The sequence below is a fragment of the Argopecten irradians genome, chromosome 15 (assembly GCF_041381155.1).
Source record: "Argopecten irradians isolate NY chromosome 15, Ai_NY, whole genome shotgun sequence".
In the NCBI taxonomy this organism is placed as follows: domain Eukaryota; kingdom Metazoa; phylum Mollusca; class Bivalvia; order Pectinida; family Pectinidae; genus Argopecten; species Argopecten irradians.
This window is the reverse complement of record NC_091148.1, coordinates 5,725,737-5,743,376: the sequence shown is the minus strand read 5'-3', so window position 1 is coordinate 5,743,376 and position 17,640 is coordinate 5,725,737. Positions and strand designations below refer to the sequence as shown.

General features: G+C 36.5%; 1 protein-coding gene across 2 annotated transcripts in view; it reads left to right on the top strand.

The window, feature by feature from the left end:
- The window catches only part of LOC138309479 (WD repeat-containing protein 48-like), a 43,566-nt gene that overhangs the window by 13,562 nt on the left and 12,364 nt on the right, over positions 1-17,640 (top strand). For both annotated transcript variants that reach the window (XM_069250689.1, XM_069250690.1), the window contains 8 exons: positions 1,526-1,594; positions 2,163-2,253; positions 6,041-6,138; positions 8,021-8,128; positions 8,576-8,675; positions 11,677-11,748; positions 15,200-15,278; positions 15,853-15,967. In XM_069250689.1, coding sequence (XP_069106790.1) covers positions 1,526-1,594; positions 2,163-2,253; positions 6,041-6,138; positions 8,021-8,128; positions 8,576-8,675; positions 11,677-11,748; positions 15,200-15,278; positions 15,853-15,967 — 732 coding nt within the window. The remainder of the gene's footprint in view (positions 1-1,525; positions 1,595-2,162; positions 2,254-6,040; positions 6,139-8,020; positions 8,129-8,575; positions 8,676-11,676; positions 11,749-15,199; positions 15,279-15,852; positions 15,968-17,640) is intronic.

Here is a 17,640-nt window from a genome sequence, read left to right as displayed (position 1 = left end):
TAAATGGTAAAAGTTATATTGCAAAACTCCACCCATCTTTGTGTATATAGTCTAATATAAATGTCAAGGCTGTATACCTGATTCAACAATTGCAGCCCCGCTCTACTTGAATTATACTCCATCTTTCTTTGGCTCAACTTCCTTTTTCCTGTTTTTTTTCCATACACATAAGTCTCCACAATCAAACTTACTTCAGCTTTGATATCTCCATTGGCGAGGGATCTGAACGACTATGTCCTTGTTAGACTTTGGTATTAACCAGATTTGTTTCACATTCAACAAATTCAAATCTAACCTTCGGATCAAAGTCATTTATCAATTCTAATTTTTGTTTACGAAGATCCTGAATCTGAGTTTTTCCAACTCCAATATCCTGTGCTACCTTGTAGGTCAGTTTCCCCGCATCTAGTTATCTGATTGCTTCGATCTTGCCGTTTAAAGTTAAAACTTTTCGTTTAGGCGAAGCCATGCTACATACGTACGTCTGAACTGTACACTTAAAACAACAATAATGGCACAGAAAGTGTCCCTAGTGAGCTGTGTTCATTTCAACTCGTACAGACGTGAATCCGCGAGAGGTCAAGAGTGTAGCGACTGTAACTTCCAGTTTTGATAAGGTCGCTTAATTCATAGCGAAATTGATAGTCAGGAGTACCTTGATCATAGTCGCTTGTCGCATAAGACAGACAGTCGCTTAATTGGAGGGATTTATATGGGTAATTATGTTGGGAGGAAAAATTATGGTCGTTTAAGACAATTTTGTCTGTATTATTATACGTTCATTTAGAATTTTCTGATTAGAATAATCTTTATGAGTTACATTTACTTTGTTGATGTTTAATATAACAAAATTACGGTTTTGTATTAATTTTGTACGATATACTAAAATAATTTTGTCCCTATGAGTCTGGAAAAAATGCTCTTTCTAGGGAGACAGTTCTAGATGTAGGCCTCCACAGAGGGCCATAATTGTATTGTGTATCATATGATGAATGATGAAATAGACCTGTGCTTTTCACAAATGTATTGTGTATCATATGATGAATGATGAAATAGACCTATGCTTTTCAGAAATGTATTGTGTATCATATGATGAATGATGAAATAGACCTGTGCTTTTCAGAAATGTATTGTGTATCATATGATGAATGATGAAATAGACCTGTGCTTTTCACAAATGTATTGTGTATCATATGATGAATGATGAAATAGACCTTTTCACAATTGCTATAAATAACATCTTGCCATTATAACCATATTTTTATGAACTACATCAAGACTAGATTTCAAATTTACCATAACTCAGAGATCGGTTTTGAAATCCCTAACAATGTGGGTAATGCATTATGTACTGGTGATAAGTCCCACCGGCTGGTGATTTTCAGAGAGAAGGGTGCATGATTTTTGCTTGTAAAATAGCTTCCTGTAATCAATATATTGATCCCAAGGGTAGATTACTCTGTAATATGCAAAGGCCAACAACAAACAAATATTAGCATCATTACAGCTTTATTCTCGTTTACAGCTAGAATTAACTCACACAGAACAGCCGTCATTGTGGATAGCCACGACAGATTCCTGTATCAAATGCTGGGTAAGTATACATACACTGACAACAGGAATGATTATGAACTTTTAATATGAAAATTTATTTTATGTGCATTCAATATTTGAAAGGGAGAGGGAAAAGATGAAAAAAGCAGAGTAAAAATCCGTCTTTCCATTATCTTACAAAGATCATGGTAGGTGCTAATATCCCTCTTGGATATCTTGATAATGCTTGAATCTTTTTATTGATTTTTTCATGGCAATATTGAGATCGCCAAAATTTGAAAAGCGTGAAACCCCCCCCCCAAAAAAACAAACAAATGAATGGTAGAGCATAATATGTATTCTTGTTGCAAGATGGCAAAATTTTAAAAAATTTCGAAATTTTTCTCAAATCTCATTTATTCAGCTAATATCGCAAAAATTTTAACAAAAGCAAATAATTTGCTCTTCAGTATTTTGAGAGAAAAATTCCTGATTTATAATAATGTTTATTAACTAATTCACCCATGGAATTTCATATTGTACAGAATTAGTCTTTGATTTAGAAGAGTCTAAATTCATCTTCAGGGGTAAAGGAGTTGAAACTTCTAAACAACCATTTATTATTGCAGCCTTTACAGAAAATCAGCACACGTCTGTCAGGGGGATACGACAACGAAGGACTCTCACCGATGTATACGCAGCCTGACTTCACAATCAAAGGTATCGTGTACATAAAGGGTTGATACCCCTCAGTTGTAGTATTTTCCTTTTCAATAAAGGGAGACATGATGTATGGTTCGTTTGGTTCAGGCAATTCTGGTATTTTCCTAATGAGCAGTACATAACTATAGGAAATTTCAGAAAAGATGGCGTGACGTCACAGAAAATTTACATCCGGGTCCTCAAAGGTACAAACACAGTATGGCGACTAATAAAAACAATAACAATTACGTACATCCCTGCTTCATAATCGATACTTTGACAGAAGTTTACACTTTCATACTTGCAAATTCTGATTTTGAAATGGTTTCTTATTGTTTCACAGGTTACGGATGATAACATTTTTATATTTTCATTTGTTAATTGCTAAATATACCAGAGATTTAAATGTGTTCTCTGAATATACCAAGTGTAGATTTTAGTGTCGAAGTCACCTATCGAAGCGCTGCCGGGCCATCACACGTACCCGATTTTGTTCATACGCATAAATTCAGGTTGTGAAAAATGTGTTTATGAATAGATAATTTATTTCAATCATGTTTCTGTTATACTTGAAAAAGCTGTTCACAACATGATATATATATACAAAACGTGAACCACCTGACCAGACCAAGGCCGCTCGTGTATGGCTTCGTCGCTGGTAGATCACCGCAGGTCACAGCATTGTTGGGGAAATAAATCATATTAATAATTACCAACACTTTCATCTCAAAAAGTACAGTCAAAATTGTTTTAAGAGACCTTCCAAAGGAGATTGAAAAATAGGTCACATATGACAGTTGGTCTCTTAATTGAATCACCCCTTTCAAAACAATTAAATACATGTATCAATGTATATTGTGGGACATGTTTTGACAGTTTTGTTGTACTAAAAACAGTCACAATAATAGGAAATTATTAAATATATAATATATCACATAATCTAATACATCTTTTAATTATGTATTTAATTTTAGGCACTTTTATTTTTCAATTATCTATTTATTTTTTATTTATCTTTCTGTTTTTATTCATGAATATGATTAAAAATTTCTAAAACAAATATTTGTTTAGACCTACCACTTATATATCATAATTAGCTACAAAATTACAATGTATTTAAAGCCACACTATACGTAACTATCAACAAAAATTCAAGTTAAATTTGACTCCAATATTGTTAGTACTGGTAGATGTAGTCGAAATTAGGATATATTAAAGAATATCTATAATGCCTTTTGATAACTTTGGTACAGCAGTTGTTGAAAGTCGATACTTGTAAACATGCTTTCATTTTAAACTGGTCACCATAGAAGTTACGATTATTGCCGAACGGAAGTCGGAAAGTTCATGACCCGTTTTCGGAAGAGTTCGGACAGATGTTACGTAGTTACGGTAGTCACATGACGTTCTCGGCAACGACGTTACAATGTCGGCTAACGTCGGCCTGTTTGACTAAGTGGGACCCACCTAGCGAAGTTTAATATTTATTTGATTTTTATCAAAATATTCCGAATCATAATCGCTCATCTTGACTTCGATTTAGTCCTGTCTCTGCATAATTTACAACAGGATTTTTTTTCAACATTCTTCTTAATCATGAAAAAAATAAGAAAGATACGGATATTGGGCCTTTAAAAGCAGAAAAAAAAAAAATTTAATTTAATTTTTTTTTTTTTTGTATTTTCTTTCATCATTTTATTCATTTGTTTTATAGATAAAAAAAATGGGAAAAAAAATAGTGTGAAAAAAAAATAATTTAAAAAAAATCCGGAAATCAGCTATTTCCGACTCCTCTGTTACTATCTCCCAAAATGGCTGCCATCGTGCTTAGCTACACTGATACATTTTCAGTACAATGTTTCTACATTCATGTCGTTCTTATGTGAGTAAATCATTGTTCATCATTATTTTAGTTGGTTTTGGACTTTGTACTTAATTAAGATATATATTTCGTTATTTGATATGTACATGTTGTTTTAATGGAACGCTCTTGTATCATAACAAAATGACGAATAGTAATTAAATATAAACTACTGTGTTACATGTACACGTATGGCTGCCGATCTCGAAAAATAATATGGTGAAATCGTTTAGTTTTCATTCTTAATATTTCATTTTCAGCCGCTTTTATGCCATGGACTGCTGTGTTAAGTCTCCAATTGAAGTGGTATTACTTTTAGATAATTTGAATACATATTAGGTAGTTCATTTAAATTGATATAAATTACAGTTCGTATTACCAGAAACACATATATACATATGTATATATGTTTCTGGTATTACTGTAAATGCCGACCAGGATACATTGTGCACGGCTTCGAGAATCCTAAATACTCAAAGTTTTGTTTAAAAATATGATAAAAAGAACCAACAAACTGACTCATTTGTATATTATAAACTAAATCCCAAAATTGATGACAAAAAATTAACCAGAATACGTAATTTTATGACACTGAAAATGGACGAAATTCGGGTTCTCGGCTGTACTGTAATGACTGCCGTGGGCTTGGGGTAATCTTCGAAAGCAAATGTTTAATTTTGCACTAAGCATACTTCATAAGGTGTTTTATCAAGAAACACTTCGAAAACAGTAATTGCTTATAATTTTATTTTGGGGACTTGAATTTAATTTGTAATTTCAAGTTGATATTTGCAATATATCTGTCAATGTTTATACGTAATGGCGACCGTGTTTTCTCGTAGCGGTCGAAAATGGAGTATAAACAGAGTAAAATATATGAATACCATGTGTTTAAATTTGTATATTCTTGTAAAATATTTTTATTTACACTTTTTGAAATGTAAATAACGCAATAGTTCTCAGACTGTCGTACTATTTATTACAATAAAATGTAAACAAACATCGCAAGCGGCTGTGTTCCCACAATGTTTATGTGTACAGATGTAAGAGTTGTACCTTTGAGCGCCCGGATGTACCTTTGTGTGACGTCATCGCCATCTTTTCTGAAATCTCCTATAAGGTCACTGTTTTCTCCCATAATTCACAGGGATATCCTGTGGTTGCTAGGGAAAAGATAACTGTTAAATGTGGGATAACAGTGTCATATATTGTTGTTGACGTCAACCATGTCAACAAGGGCTTATTCCCACATTTCCGATGTGGGGACGGCAATGAACCCTGGGAGAGATTGGAAGTTGATTATGGTATGAATTGGTCTGTGATGTGATGTAATTTACCTGAATTAGATGATGCACTGCAATGTATAGGTAGTTTACGACTTTACCAAATGGTAAGAGATGAACATAGTGGACTGTTCAAATATTCACAGGTGTTGACCAAAGTGATTTTAAACAAATATTTGTGACCACAAACCAATTTCTACTTTATTTTAAGTATATTGTGCATTAATGCTGCAAAGATATGCTTCCTCCATGATGCAATATGTATCGCCATACTTGTCTCTCGATACGATACATATCATGATATTTATTCAATAATTAATCAGTCAAAAACAGCATTTTTTAAAAATCTTACACTGTCATTTTTACCTTTTCTTTTTCAATAATATGGAATCCGAAATGCTTGCATATGTGTGATTTTAAAGTTGCAGGAGATTCTTTTAATTCTATAGTGTCTCTGGGTATTTAAAGCGTTTCCATGTTTGTAGAATTAAGATACTCATAACCGCTCAAATATTCCGGATTCACCTGATCCAGAAATTGGTTGGGCGTACCGTGATATAAGAAAAACTATTGTGCATACATTTTGTTTCAGTCATAGACTGTGTGGTTAAGACTAAATCTCAACTGGTTTTGCTATAAAAAATTGTTTTCTTCTGTTTAGGGGGACCAAGCATACGACAATATTTTGTTTTAAACGATAAGCGACACATTTTGACCAAGGATACAGAAAACAACGTAGCACTTTGGGACGTATTAACGGTAAGATATTTGATGATATGTACAATAAGCATTCTTGAGACTCCAGGAGTTACTATCACTGTCCGTATATCCATCCCTGGAAGCCAAATGAAAAGCTCCCTGCGTGACAGCAGATGAGCAGGTATAGTTTGGTTCTTTGATGTACATCAATAGAATTCGCTATACAATGTAGCTACAGTGTAACTTCCCAAAACCGAACCTTCTCAAAACCGATCACCTCTGGAAACCGAACACGGGTGTCATGTACGGAATTAATTCCTCTATATTAATAGTAAATAAAACCGAAAACCGATCCCTCCCTATTCCGAATACCGGACCGATTTTAAGATCGGAATAGTCAAATGTAACTGAAATACACTTTTGAAAACCGGCCTTACCTGAGCGACACCGATAGCTTGCATTGAGGTCTGATCAACCGACTGTGAAAATACACACGTACCTGTAAGCATAGTTGTCGCATGCCATGTCCTGGAGCATGTATACAGGTGTGAAGGCTATAGGTATATGTACACGGTAATTATACCAGAGATGGTGGTGTAATTATTTAACCATGTCAATTGTTTAGATATTTAACGAAGGTCTACTACGTGCACTGGTGGTTTGTTTACTGTAGGAAAACAAGCAGAGCTAGTAATAAAGAGAAAGTTTTGAATTCAATTTTGAGAGTCTCATAGGGGTTATTTGTTTACCTAGTATGTAGTTGTCGGATAACATAAATTATCTGTATGAAGAAATGTTTTGTCATATTTTTAATGACCGGCATCGACTGATCATGGCGTAGGCTAATTAGACCATATTTAATTTGATTCTTGGCATAAAGGGGCCGCGGTGGCCGAGTGGTTAAGATGTCCCGACATATTACCACAAGCCCTCCACCTCTGGGATGCGGGGTCGAATCCCATGTGGGGCAGTTGCCAGGTACTGACCGCTGGTCAGTGGTTTTTCTCCGGGTACTTCGGCTTTCCTCCACCAACAAACCTGGCAAGTCCTTACATGACCCTGGCTGTTAATAGGACGTAAAAATAGATAAACCAAATGGCATAACCGGGAGCGATCGGCTGTATATAAGTTAGACCTAGTGCAGACGAGAATATCCCAAATAACATTCACGCAACTAACTAGGATTCTCTCTTTTGTGATAACATTTCCATTAACAATTAATATAGGTGGGTAAGCTTACAGTCAGTACAGTATACTGTAGAAAATGACTTCCAATCAATTAAATCTGAATTGTAATGATTGATATTCGGTTCACTTCTCCAAACCGAACCCTCTCTAAACCGGCCGAAATTCTATGCACCGACCATGATCTGTTTAGGGAAGTTCCACTGTATATATGTGCCTTTGAAGTTAGGTGTCACTCTATGTAATCTTCAAAGAAAGTCTCTGAAGGCCCATGAATAGTCAGTTTTTTTGTCTTGAACTTAAGACAGTGATAGTAACACCTATAATGTCGTTCTCTGTCTTTGATATTGTTAAACAATAAGTTTTTGCCTGAGGACACAACAACTCATAAGTTCCCATAACCCCTGCTCTTCTAATTATAAGCGTTCTCCTAATGCTTGAAACAGGTTGTCAAGCTCATCAATTTTTTTACAGGAGATGAAAAAAATAAGCGGCAGACCTGATGGAGTCCAATCCCGCTACGCATTAAGTCTTGCTTAATATGATTACTCGGTCAACTCAAAGTGTTGTCGCAATCCCTTTGAGTTTGAATGAACCAAGTTCCATTGTACAAGACATAATTAATGTACTTACAAGTTAACTTATTAATTGTTGAAATAGACGAATGATCTCACTTAAGCTATAACACATTGTGAACCATCCTCTTACATTAACTTTTATTATGGCATGATTTTGTGCATGTTGTGTTTTCTTATAGGCAAGAAAAACAGAAGAATTAGGAAAAGTGGATTTTGAAGAAGAAATTAAGAAAAGATTTAAAACTGTTTTTGTTCCAAACTGGTTTTCTGTGGACTTGAAGACAGGAGTAAGTACAACATCCAGATCCCTTCAAAATTTCTGTTAAATCATTCCCCCTGAAGACACATTAGGCTCATCTGAAACACAGATTAGACTAGTCCATTATGGGATTTCAGGGGTGAATGGGCTAACTGATATTCCTTAAAAAACCTTTGTACAGTGTTAGATTTAGTTACCATTGCACCCAATGATTAAGTCGTTCACCCCTGAAATTTCATAATTGATTGGTCTAGTCTTTGATTTAGAAGAGTCTGAATGTGTTTTGAGGAGTTAATGAGTAATAATGCTTACTGTAAACCACTTTATTTGAGTGAGATTCAAATTTGCACGTAAGATCTTGAAAGATCTTAAGCGCAAATTCAGATATTTTGCAGATATTTTGTAAAATAATTGTTCTGGCCACAGAGAATTAACAACATTCTATACAGTAATTTATTCTGATTATGTTTTTTAGTTACTCACCATACACTTAGACGAATCAGACTGCTTCGCTGCCTGGATGTCTTCAAGAGAGTTAGGGGCTGGTCTAACCCCAGAGGGAACCGACCCTAAATGTAAGTATAATGTCTAGAGAACTAGGGGCTGGTCTAACCCCCGAAGGAACAGAGCCTTAATGTAGATAGAATGTCTAGAGAACTAGGGGCTGGTCTTACCCCTGAAGGAACAGTCCCTTAATGTAGATAGAATGTCTAGAGAACTAGGGGCTGGTCTTACCCCTGAAGGAACAGACCCTTAATGTAGATATAATGTCTAGAGAATTAGGGGCTGGTCTTACCCCTGAAGGAACAGACCTTTAATATAGGTATAATGTCTAGAGAACTAGGGGCTGGTCTTACCCCTGAAGGAACAAACCCTTAATATAGATAGAATGTCTAGAGAACTAGGGGCTGGTCTTAACCCTGAAGGAACCGACCCTTAATGTAGATATAATGTCTAGAGAACTAGGGGCTGGTCTCACTCCCGAAGGAACCGACCCTAAATGTAAGTATAATGTCTAGAGAACTAGGGGCTGGTCTAACCCCTGAAGGAACAGTCCCTTCATGTAGATATAATGTCTAGAGAACTAGGGGCTGGTCTCATCCCCCAAGGAACCGACCTATAATGTCTAGAGAACTAGGGGCTGGTCTCATCCCCCAAGGAACCGACCTATAATGTCTAGAGAACTAGGGGCTGGTCTTACCCGCGAAGGAACAGACCCTTAATGTAGATATAATGTCTAGAGAACTAGGGGCTGGTCTCACTCCTGAAGGAACAGTCCCTTAATGTAGATAGAATGTCTAGAGAACTAGGGGCTGGTCTTACCCCTGAAGGAACAGACCCTTAATGTAGATATAATGTCTAGAGAATTAGGGGCTGGTCTTACCCCTGAAGGAGCAGACCTTTAATATAGGTATAATGTCTAGAGAACTAGGGGCTGGTCTTACCCCTGAAGGAACCGACCCTTAATATAGGTATAATGTCTAGAGAATTAGGGGCTGGTCTTACCCCTGAAGGAACCGACCCTTAATATAGATATAATGTCTAGAGAACTAGGGGCTGGTCTCACTCCCGAAGGAACCGACCCTAAATGTAAGTATAATGTCTAGAGAACTAGGGGCTGGTCTAACCCCTGAAGGAACAGTCCCTTCATGTAGATATAATGTCTAGAGAACTAGGGGCTGGTCTTACCCCTGAAGGAACAAACCCTTAATATAGATAGAATGTCTAGAGAACTAGGGGCTGGTCTCACTCCCGAAGGAACCGACCCTAAATGTAAGTATAATGTCTAGAGAACTAGGGGCTGGTCTAACCCCTGAAGGAACAGTCCCTTAATGTAGATATAATGTCTAGAGAACTAGGGGCTGGTCTTACCCCTGAAGGAACAAACCCTTAATATAGATAGAATGTCTAGAGAACTAGGGGCTGGTCTTACCCCTGAAGGAACCGACCCTTAATATAGGTATAATGTCTAGAGAATTAGGGGCTGGTCTTACCCCTGAAGGAACCGACCTATAATGTCTAGAGAACTAGGGGCTGGTCTTACCCCTGAAGGAACAAACCCTTAATATAGATAGAATGTCTAGAGAACTAGGGGCTGGTCTTACCCCTGAAGGAACCGACCCTTAATGTAGATATAATGTCTAGAGAACTAGGGGCTGGTCTCATCCCCCAAGGAACCGACCTATAATGTCTAGAGAACTAGGGGCTGGTCTCATCCCCCAAGGAACCGACCTATAATGTCTAGAGAACTAGGGGCTGGTCTCATCCCCCAAGGAACCGACCTATAATGTCTAGAGAACTAGGGGCTGGTCTTACCCGCGAAGGAACAGACCCTTAATGTAGATATAATGTCTAGAGAACTAGGGGCTGGTCTCACTCCCGAAGGAACCGACCCTAAATGTAAGTATAATGTCTAGAGAACTAGGGGCTGGTCTTACCCCCAAAGGAACAGACCCTTAATGTAGATATAATGTCTAGAGAACTAGGGGCTGGTCTCACCCCTGAAGGAACCGACCCTAAATGTAAGTATAATGTCTAGAGAACTAGGGGCTGGTCTTACCCCCGAAGGAACAGACCCTTAATGTAGATAGAATGTCTAGAGAACTAGGGGCTGGTCTTACCCCTGAAGGAACAGACCCTTAATATAGATATAATGTCTAGAGAATTAGGGGCTGGTCTCACCCCCGAAGGAACCGACCCTAAATGTAAGTATAATGTCTAGAGAATTAGGGGCTGGTCTTACCCCTGAAGGAACAAACCCTGAAAGTAGGTACAATGTCTAAAGATATTAGGCCAAAAAAAAATAATTGTTAGTTTCTCAGGCCACTTTTTTAAAAAGTCAGTGCGGGCGGCAGGAATATTTTTTATTTTTTATTTCTCTGAAAACAAATGCGGCAGATAACATTTTATTTTTTTCTCACTTGAAGGACATGAAAATCAATGAAAACACGTGTAGAAAATGTAAATTCTTACTCAGTCTTTAAGAACAGCTTTTAAATATCTCAATCGTCACTATATCCAATGAAAACCAGTTGAAAATACATAATCCTGGGAGGAAACATTCCGTTTTGAGCAAATGCTGACATCGGCAGCCATTTTTTACCGGAAATGAAAGGTGCATACTAAAATTGGAGCCAATTTCCGGGTGCGTTTTCGAATGGAAATTTCGGGCGAGTTCGAATGGAAATTGGGGTGCGATCGATGCGGCGGTCTCAATTTTAATTTTTAAGTTATGGCGCATAAAAACGTTGGTGCGGGGGGTAAATGTCGATACGGCGGGGCCTGAAAACTAAGAATTAATTTTTTTGGCCTTAGGACGAAGATAAAATGAAATTTGTGTCTTGAGGAAAAAAATATTTTGATCATCTGTCCGAGGTAAATAACAAAAAGTGATTGTATTCATTTTTCAATGTCAATTTCGTAAGCTATAAGTTGTTGTATTAAAAATGTATTAGATTTTTTCCTGTTCTAAAAACATGTACAATTCACATTTGTTCATTAAAGAACCCATATTGGTATAAATTTTAATTTTTTTCAATAATATGAATTTAGCTTAAAATTTTCAAACTGTTTCAGTAAACATTGGACAGGAGCTCCTCCAAGCACTACTAGAGCATTGGCCAAAGACACATGATTATGAAACCCAGGGTAAGTTTTCTGCATTTGCATATTACAGAGTTATCTGCCCTTGCAGGTGGGTAATGATTATGACATCATGTGTCCACGAGGTCGCATATTTTTTTGAGAGTTTTTATGTCACAAAATAATGACATCACAATGGAAACATACTCGCAACAGAAAGGTAACTCAGTAATATGCATAGACGGAATCGTGTCAAGAAATTTACTTAAAAAGGGTTCTTTCATACCAATCCTGGACATTGCAGAGGTTACTATCACAATTGTAAAATCCACCTCAGGTTTATATCATAGCAAACTGAAAGTATTTCAGATGGCAAAAACTTACCAACCATAGGCCAATAAAGTCTTCCTTTGAAGATTATGAGAGAAGGATACCCAACTTCAGAGCCATACATTCAACCACAGTGTACCATTATTCAATTCTTTGGAAAACATCAAAGGACCTGTCTCATAATCTGTCTTTGAATATAACAGAGTTAACTCCCTTCTGGGTAGGTATCAGTTGTTAAGTCATTATTTTGTGAGCGCAATTCACATCGTTTTCTCCGAAAAGTATGACGTTACACTTTTAAACATATGACGTAACAATTGATACCTACCTGCAAGGGCAGATAACTTTGTTATTTATACAAATACAGAATATTGTTGAACACAGTCTTCAGTCTTCAGTTTTGTTTTGAAATAGTCCAGGGCTGGATATTATGGAATGGTATTGTAGAGAAAAGTCAGTCAACACCAATCACTATTACCATATTTATCTATTTTGTATCTCCCTCACAGACGGTATGAATGGTATTGTAGAGAGAAGTCAGTCAACACCAATCACTATTACCATATTTATCTATTTTGTATCTCCCTCACAGACGGTATGAATGGTATTGTAGAGAGAAGTCAGTCAACACCAATCACTACCATGGTATTACCATATTTATCTATTTTGTATCTCCCTCACAGACGGTATGAATGGTATTGTAGATAGAAGTCAGTCGACACCAATCACTATTACCATATTTATCTATTTTGTGTCTCCCCCACAGACGGTATGAATGGTATTGTAGAGAGAAGTCAGTCAACACCAATCACTATTACCATATTTATCTATTTTGTATCTCCCTCACAGACGGTATGAATGGTATTGTAGATAGAAGTCAGTCGACACCATTCACTATTACCATATTTATCTATTTTGTGTCTCCCTCACAGATGGTATGAATGGTATTGTAGATAGAAGTCAGTCAACACCAATCACTATTACCATATTTATCTATTTTGTATCTCCCCCACAGACGGTATGAATGGTATTGTAGAGAGAAGTCAGTCAACAACAATCACTATTACCATATTTATCTATTTTGTATCTCCCCCACAGACGGTATGAATGGTATTGTAGATAGAAGTCAGTCAACACCAATCACTATTACCATATTTATCTATTTTGTATCTCCCTCACAGACGGTATGAATGGTATTGTAGAGAGAAGTCAGTCAACACCAATCACTATTACCATATTTATCTATTTTGTATCTCCCCCACAGACGGTATGAATGGTATTGTAGAGAGAAGTCAGTCAACATCAATCACTATTACCATATTTATCTATTTTGTATCTCCCTCACAGACGTTATGAATGGTATTGTAGAGAGAAGTCAGTCGACACCAATCACTATTACCATATTTATCTATTTTGTATCTCCCTCACAGACGGTATGAATGGTATTGTAGAGAGAAGTCAGTCAACACCAATCACTATTACCATATTTATCTATTTTGTGTCTCCCTCACAGATGGTATGAATGGTATTGTAGATAGAAGTCAGTCGACACCAATCACTATTACCATATTTATCTATTTTGTATCTCCCCCACAGACGGTATGAATGGTATTGTAGAGAGAAGTCAGTCAACACCAATCACTATTACCATATTTATCTATTTTGTATCTCCCCCACAGACGGTATGAATGGTATTGTAGAGAGAAGTCAGTCAACACCAATCACTATTACCATATTTATCTATTTTGTATCTCCCTCACAGACGGTATGAATGGTATTGTAGATAGAAGTCAGTCAACAGCAATCACTATTACCATATTTATCTATTTTGTATCTCCCCCACAGACGGTATGAATGGTATTGTAGAGAGAAGTCAGTCAACACAAATCACTATTACCATATTTATCTATTTTGTATCTCCCCCACAGACGGTATGAATGGTATTGTAGATAGAAGTCAGTCAAAATCAATCACTATTACCATATTTATCTATTTTGTATCTCCCTCACAGACGGTATGAATGGTATTGTAGAGAAAAGTCAGTCAACAGCAATCACTATTACCATATTTATCTATTTTGTATCTCCCTCACAGACGGTATGAATGGTATTGTAGAGAGAAGTCAGTCAACAGCAATCACTATTACCATATTTATCTATTTTGTATCTCCCTCACAGACGGTATGAATGGTATTGTAGATAGAAGTCAGTCAACACCAATCACTATTACCATATTTATCTATTTTGTATCTCCCTCACAGACGTTATGAATGGTATTGTAGAGAGAAGACAGTCAACACCAATCACTATTACCATATTTATCTATTTTGTATCTCCCCCACAGACGGTATGAATGGTATTGTAGATAGAAGTCAGTCAACATCAATCACTATTACCATATTTATCTATTTTGTATCTCCCCCACAGACGTTATGAATGGTATTGTAGAGAGAAGTCAGTCAACACAAATCACTATTACCATATTCATCTATTTTGTGTCTCCCCCACAGACGGTATGAATGGTATTGTAGAGAGAAGTCAGTCAACACCAATCACTATTACCATATTTATCTATTTTGTATCTCCCTCACAGACGGTATAAATGGTATTGTAGATAGAAGTCAGTCAACAGCAATCACTATTACCATATTTATCTATTTTGTGTCTCCCTCACAGTGTCTCCCTCACAGACGGTATGAATGGTATTGTAGAGAGAAGTCAGTCAACACAAATCACTATTACCATATTTATCTATTTTGTATCTCCCCCACAGACAGTATGAATGGTATTGTAGAGAAAAGTCAGTCAACAGCAATCACTATTACCATATTTATCTATTTTGTGTCTCCCCCACAGACGGTATGAATGGTATTGTAGAGAGAAGTCAGTCAACACCAATCACTATTACCATATTTAGCTATTTTGTATCTCCCCCACAGACGGTATGAATGGTATTGTAGAGAGAAGTCAGTCAACACAAATCACTATTACCATATTTATCTATTTTGTATCTCCCCCACAGACGGTATGAATGGTATTGTAGATAGAAGTCAGTCAACACCAATCACTATTACCATATTTATCTATTTTGTATCTCCCCCACAGACGGTATGAATGGTATTGTAGATAGAAGTCAGTCAACACCAACCACTATTACCATATTTATTTATTTTGTATCTCCCTCACAGACGGTATGAATGGTATTGTAGAGAAGAGCCAGTCGACACCACTGTTCCAGGTCCCCGGTCACACGCCTGTGATATTTTGGTGAGTGGATTGATCACTATTACAAGTTTATCTTTACAAGTAAATGTTAAAATTACCAAATTAAAAAATATTAGATCTAGGAATTGTAAATTGAAATTTCATTTATTTTTTTACAAGTATGGATTGACAATGATATAAAAGATAGAATTTTATAAAGAAGGATGAGTCTATGTTTTTAAGCCTGTGTTGTAAGTGTATCCCATCAAAGTTCAGAGCTCTGGGTCACAAGTTTGATTCCCATGTGGGGCAGTTGCCAGGTACATTGTACAACCGCTGGTCGGTGGTTTTTCTCCCTGGATACTCAGGCTCTCCTCCACCAATAAACCTGGTATGCCCTTACATGACCCTGGCTGTTAATTGGACGTTTAACTACTAAAACCAAACCAAAAGTGCAGAGTAAAATTATTTTGCTTAATATTTCTTCATGCAGTCCTGTGATAATTTAAGCAGCCTCAATATTCAGGACCATTTGCCTCTTGTGTACAATTATCAAATAAGACACTGAGGTGGGATATTGTGCTGACTATTTTGTGATCATCAATTTTCCTTGAGGATATTGTTTGATGTGTTCCAGTGAGATTGGAGGAAGGACGTTGTTCCGATTACTCTGTAGAGACGCTGCAGGAGAGACAGAACAAATGTTACTCAATGAAACTGTACCCTCGTGGGTTGTCGATGTTATTGTACATGTAAGTAGAACTAATTTTGTCCAGGCGTCTCAGCTTTGTAGTTATTACAAATCTACCGGTACAGTACTGATAAAATTGCGAAAATTTTCACCTGTGAAAGCAACCAACTATACAGCACGTCAAGGACGTATATGAGAAGGATAAGTCACACTGGGTTTTGGGCAAGTGCGACGCAGGAGCTAATGTGTTTGTGCGTTGACCGTGACATTGGGCGACGACTGATTTTCCTTTGATATCCCCCGGCGCAGCCTTTGATGTAGCTTGCGGATACAAGGGTCATGAGCTGTCGAATTTTTCAACGAAAATTTAAGACATTTCTTCTAAATCTTCCATCCTTAAAGCAAAGTACTAAACGTTGTAAAATTTAATTAACTTTACATTTGCATTTTTGTTTGACTCGATAAGACAAGTATTTGCTGAGAAAACTAGTTTTCATAGGTGTCTCGCGTGGTCTTTAGGAGTGTAAAGAAGACAGTGACAAATCCTTCTCACTTAAAAGTCCTTGAGTGCGTACTCAGCTTTTTTTTCACAATTTGTATTTCAAATTAGGCCCCCTGAGATTTACTTTCATGGATAAGTTCATTGAATTAGAAAATCTTTCAATATAACAGTTGGAGGTAGATAATAATTCATGGAGATAAAAGTTTAATAAAATCTTGATTGTAAAATTCACAAAAAAAATTGGTTTGCATTAATTATTTCAACTCAACTCAATTTATAATTTGAAATGTTTGAAATATTGAAATGTCAACAATATAGAATTAAAACAGGATTTGTGAAGTAAGTATTAGGCCAAACAAAATTAATGACTTGGTTCTCAGGCCACCTTTACCAAAGAAAGATGTCGGTTGAATTTATGACTGGATTACAGAAAGCAAAACATTAATGGCAATATACAATATAGAGAAATGGAAAGCTAAGTTAATGTAAATTTCAATTTCAGCATCATTTCTTAGCACTTATGAAGGAGAACAGTTGATTGATTTTATTGTTTTTTTAGGTCACCTGAGACGAAGTCTCAAGTGACCTATTGTAATCGCTTTTTGTCCGTCGTCGTGCGTAGTCCGTCGTTCGTCATATGTCCGTAAACAATTTAAATTTTCGACTTCTTCTACAAAACTGCTGAAGCAATTTCTATGAAATTTTGCACAAACCTTCTAAGGCATAAGGCCAATCAAAATTGTGAATTATATGGTCCCCACCCCCCAGGGGGCTGTGGGAAGGGCCAAAAGGGGTAAAATTGAGTAAAATTTCAAAAATCTTCTTCTTTATTCACAGATGTGTTAGAATCAAATACTCTTCATAGATAGAAAGGTCTTAAGGTCCTTTACAAAAATTGTGAATTATATGACCCTGGGGTCTCACGTTTCCCCCTGGGGAGGGGGTCAAGTTTACTATAGTACATATAGGGAAAACACATTAATGAGCATTTTTTGCTCAATTTTCATTGGAAACGAGTCAAACTTGATTAGAATTATTAGCCTGAGATAGCATTTTAATATCATATGCATATTGGTCCAGGCCGACCCCCTGGGGGCAGAGGGGCGGGGCCAAAAAAGGTCAAATAGGCTAAAACTTCAAAAATATGCTTTTAAAATTCTGGAAATGGTATAATCAAATACACTTTATAGATGAAAAGGTCATAAAGTTTGTTTATAAAAAAATTGCAAATT